The sequence below is a fragment of the Pinus tabuliformis genome, chromosome 7, assembly GCF_031772625.1.
Source record: "Pinus tabuliformis cultivar Carrire ecotype Pingquan chromosome 7, CPIR1, whole genome shotgun sequence".
In the NCBI taxonomy this organism is placed as follows: domain Eukaryota; kingdom Viridiplantae; phylum Streptophyta; class Pinopsida; order Pinales; family Pinaceae; genus Pinus; species Pinus tabuliformis.
In genome coordinates this window covers 1,690,679,333-1,690,684,028 of record NC_142293.1, presented here as the reverse complement: position 1 = coordinate 1,690,684,028, position 4,696 = coordinate 1,690,679,333, and the positions used below count along the sequence as shown (strand labels likewise).

Genomic DNA, 4,696 nt, shown 5'->3' with positions numbered 1-4,696 from the left:
ATACATCTCTATAAACTTATAATAACTTGTTATATTCTCTCTTTTCAATTATTAAACAATCAGAATTGAAATTGAAATTTTAAGTTTCACTAACTCATACTACATAAAAGGGCTATTTATTCTAACAATTAAACATTTTTTTAAAGTAAAACTATTCCTATTTTATTTTATTAAACTTCACATCATTCATCTTATCTTCCGAACTATTTATTTTAACAACCAAACAATTAAACTTTCTTTTAATGAAACATTTTTCATTTTATTTTATTAAACTTTACATTGTTTATCTCATTTTTACAATTATCGGAGTATTTAACATATTCGTACTTAAATGTCTAAGTCAAAAACAATAATTTATTATTATTTTTTAGTTAAATATCTTCTAACTTACATCTTAATTAAAACCCAACCCAAGTCTAAAATTTGTTTCACCATAAAATTTATTAAATAAAAATGGATAAAAAAACGTTAAACAAAATATGGTTCATGAGCTATTGCTTGGTATCTGCATTTTCTGTAAGACTGCCTTATAAGACTAATAGAATGTATATGAAAGAGATTCCAGTTTTGAAATTAAACTTTATACCTCCTCTCTAATCTTACAAGACCAATAGAATGTATATTAAAGCTTTAAATTTTAAAATTAAACTTTATACCTATTCTCACTAAACTTTTCATTAAATTATATAGTTTTTTGAACCAATCCAGCATTAAATTTGTTATTTTTTTTAATTTACAAAATAATAACTTTAATTACTTTACATCTAAATTTGTTCTTTAATTTTTACCGGTATTTTGTATATTAATAGTAACGCTGATCATGCCGGCTTTATTGGCAACAGTTAGTTCATATTCAGTTTGTGTCGAAAAATTACAGCCAGTTCATACTCAGTTTGTGTAGAAAAACTAACTTCGTTATCTTCCTTGTGTTTTTTGAAAATTTAACATTTGCTCGTTAAAAGTACTGCGAGGAAATGCTGACGAGGCGGCCTTATACAGTGACTTATCTTTTAGTTAATGTTTTCATGGAATTTTCCTCCTTTCATATCCAACAGACTTCTCTAGCCTTCAAAATAAGCCCCACATCAACCATGCATGCAAAACATGTACAAGACTTCTTTGTCCTGCAAAACATGTACAAGACTTCTTTGTCCTGCAAAACCTGTACAAGCCCCATGTTTATGCAAACGAGAGATCGATTTCCCTTCGTCATTACACGTTGGATGCGTGAGACACAAATATATATACGCATCAACGATTTTTATTTTTGTAGCCATTTATGATCAATTGCAGCAGAAATGATTTTCAGGCTTACCGTTGAAAGGTTTGTGTGTATAATTCTTGCTACTGTGCTGTCTGCTCATCATCAGTTTGTGTTGGGTGAGTTTGACTACAAAGATGCTCTGCATAAATCTATTCTGTTTCTGGAGGCTCAACGTTCAGGAAAACTGTCCAGCAGTAGCAACAGGATAAGCTGGAGAGGAGATTCTGCTCTAACAGACGGACAAATCCAAAATGTAATAACAATATTTTCTCATTTTGGTATTGTTATCTGTTCCGGATTGTTTTAGAAATGTTGTTTCCTGAATGTTTTAGAAGTGTTGTTAATCATACGCTGATCTTATCAATGCGAAAATAACGAGGGTATCTATTTTGGCGAAAACAATTGATACTCCACCGACAACTTATTTAGATCAAACAATTGATCTCTCGGAATTGATTTCTCAGCACTATCAGTTTTCAGGATATTCTGGAAATATACAATTAAGTTATTAACATAAAGATCCCCCGCAACCCACCTACAATGTGAATTCTTACTCCAATATTATGAGTTCTTACTCCAATATTATGAGTTATGAGTTTGCAACAGGTTGATTTCTATCAACATTCTCTGTCCATATAAATTAGGAATTGATTATTTGGTGCAGATCTTCAAGAAGTCTGGAAAGATACAATGATGTTCAACATGGGTTTTCCTGTGTATTTATGCAGGTGGATTTGGTGGGCGGTTACTACGACGCTGGGGATAATGTGAATTATGGGTTTCCGATGGCATTCACCGTTACCATGTTGGCATGGGGAGCCCTTCAGTACATAGATGAACTTGCAGCAGCGGGAGAGTTGGAGAACGTTAGGGATGCCATTAAGTGGGGAACTGATTATTTCATCAAAGCAAGCGCCACCGAAAACCAGCTGTGGGTTCAGGTGAATTAATTACCATCCCAACTAAATTTACTCATGGATCACAACAAAATTTACTAAGGATCACAACAAATAGCAATTATGAATTTAGTTATGGATTTGTTTTTAGGTGGGAGATCCAACTGCAGACCATAACTGTTGGGAGAACCCAGAGAGGATGGACACTCCAAGGACTTTGTACAGAATAGATACATCCACTCACGGGACAGAAATTGCAGCAGAGACTGCTGCAGCATTGGCCGCTTCCTCCGTCGTCTTTGCAGCCATTGACAAACCTTATTCCATTCTCCTACTCCAACGAGCTACTTTGGTATAAGATTAATCGTATTCTAAAATCACTTATACTGTTTTATTGGTTTAAAACAGCGATTGCAGATTTGAGAGATATTGAGATATTTTAGAATCCTACTGTTAGGAGAAAGGTTAATGGTTTAATTTCTTTTCACTATTATATTCTATTCTTAGAATTTACAATCTAGATAACTTTAGTAATTAAAACAAACAAACATATGATAGGAAACCATTTCTTTTCACTGTTCTATTCTATTCTATTCTTAGAATTTACAATCTAGATAACTTTAGTAATTAAAACATATGATATATCATATTTGTTTGTGGATGAATGGTTTTTTTAATTTTTATTTGACCAATACTGCGGAACATATCATGGAGAATGCCCTTTCTTTTGCTCTGTCTCATGCTATGATGTATCTTTCCTTAACATTATAAATTTTACTTCCTTTTTCACTTCACACTATTATTTATTTAAACTACAGAGTAAGTAACTTCTTGAAGTCTTCTTATTATTCCTCTACTAACTAACATACAGGACGAGCTTGCATGGGCAGTGGTGTGGCTATATAGAGCAACTTGATTGCCATATTATACCAAATACATACTCCACCAGAATTTTTGTACTTCCAATGAGTATGAGTTCAATTGGGATCTCAAATGTGCAGGAGTTCAAATCCACCTGTCTAGTGTAAGTCCATATTCACATAAACATATGAATCACCAAATGTTCAATTGAGAAAAAGTTTAAGACTGGCCACTTGACCTTCAACTGACCACATCTTCATAAAATTAATAAACCTGGCAGCTATATTTCTCCGGAGAAACCAACCTGGAAGTTTTCAGAGGCCAAGCAGAAGTGTTCCTCTGCTCAGTTCTTCCACAAAGTCCTCAATTCAAAAATTCCATCACACCAGGTAAATGGAAGTTTCTCCCTGTCATGCTCCGAGTTTCAAAATTAAGCTCATTAATAGTGTTTGTATTTGTTGAGTTTCAAAATTAAGCTCATTAATAGTGTTTGTATCTGTTGCACTTGTACAGGAGGTTTGTTGTTTGTTAGAGATGGTGCAAATACACAATATGCTACAGGCACATCATTCCTTGTATCACGATATAAGAAATACCTGCAATGTGGTGATCAAACATATGAACCAAGCATTCTTATTGCATTTTCCAAACAACAAGTACATATACATATTATAATTCTTTAAGTGTTGCAAAATATTTAATTAATGAGGAGAAGAATTGAGCACACTTGTATATCCATTCCAGATTTCTCAGAGTATAAGAGATTCAAAGTTAAATAAATTTGATTTGTTTTTTCATATCATAATTTGAAAAAACCAGCAAAGTATTAGCTAACAAATCCACTTTGTATATGTAAATTGTAGGTGGATTACATTTTGGGCAAGAATCCTGCTGGTATGTCTTTCATGGTGGGTTTTGGTGACAAATATCCACAACAAGCTCACCACAGAGGGTCCTCCATAGTTTCGATATATGAGGATTCCAGAAAGATATCATGTACCGAAGGTTTCACTTTGTGGTTCAACAGAGAAGCACCAAACCCAAATGAATTAACAGGTGCGGTTGTGGGAGGGCCTGATCGCTATGACGGGTTTGAGGATAGCAGGGCTGATTCCACCAAGCTTGAGCCCACGACGTATATCAATGCTCCTCTCGTGGGAGTCTTGGCTAAGCTCCAAAGCAACATCATGGAATAATCGACATAACAAGGCCGATTCGTGCAAGCTTGAGCCCACAACTTATATCAATGATCCTCTTGTGGGAGTCCTGGCTGGAATCGCAGACTTAAGTTCAAAAAGTTGTGCTAGTAATATCTTTTACTAAGTCTGTATTCTATATGAAAATCTGAGTCGATGGAAATATATATGAATTTTGGTACTTCTTGGCTCTAGAATTGTTTTGTTTTGTTTCATTTCATCTTGTTGAATCCTATAATCAGATTGAAGACTTGTTTTTACATCTTAGATCCCATATGCAGATTGAAAATTCTTCTATTTTTAAATAGTAGTGATATTAGCTTAGAAGAACATGGTGTATGAGAGTCTCAGAAGATCCTGCGCCATGTGTTATATATGTGAGCATATAGGGAATGTGTGATCATAGGATTTATGTTCCATGATGTTATATATGAGCATTTAGGAATGTGTAATCATAGGATTTATTTGTTTATTAATGT

At 33.8% G+C, this 4,696-nt stretch overlaps 1 protein-coding gene across 1 annotated transcript; it reads left to right on the top strand.

Annotated features, from left to right (window-relative positions):
• Window positions 1–1,298: 1,298 nt before the first annotated feature.
• On the top strand, window positions 1,299–4,217 carry LOC149255017 (endoglucanase 16-like). The gene is made up of 4 exons (XM_089454921.1): window positions 1,299–1,517; window positions 1,993–2,205; window positions 2,312–2,512; window positions 3,885–4,217. Exons 1-4 carry the CDS (start codon window positions 1,299–1,301, stop codon window positions 4,215–4,217), a joined length of 966 nt encoding a protein of 321 aa, XP_089311047.1.
• Window positions 4,218–4,696: the final 479 nt, after the last annotated feature.

Excerpts from the sequence above, each read along its gene's own strand:
- LOC149255017 (XM_089454921.1), top strand. The coding sequence starts at position 1,299 with ATGATTTTCAGGCTTACCGTTGAAAGGTTTGTGTGTATAATTCTTGCT. Across the intron at positions 1,518-1,992 it reads CAGACGGACAAATCCAAAAT|GTGGATTTGGTGGGCGGTTA; the intron begins GTAATAACAATA and ends GTATTTATGCAG. Across the intron at positions 2,206-2,311 it reads AAAACCAGCTGTGGGTTCAG|GTGGGAGATCCAACTGCAGA; the intron begins GTGAATTAATTA and ends ATTTGTTTTTAG.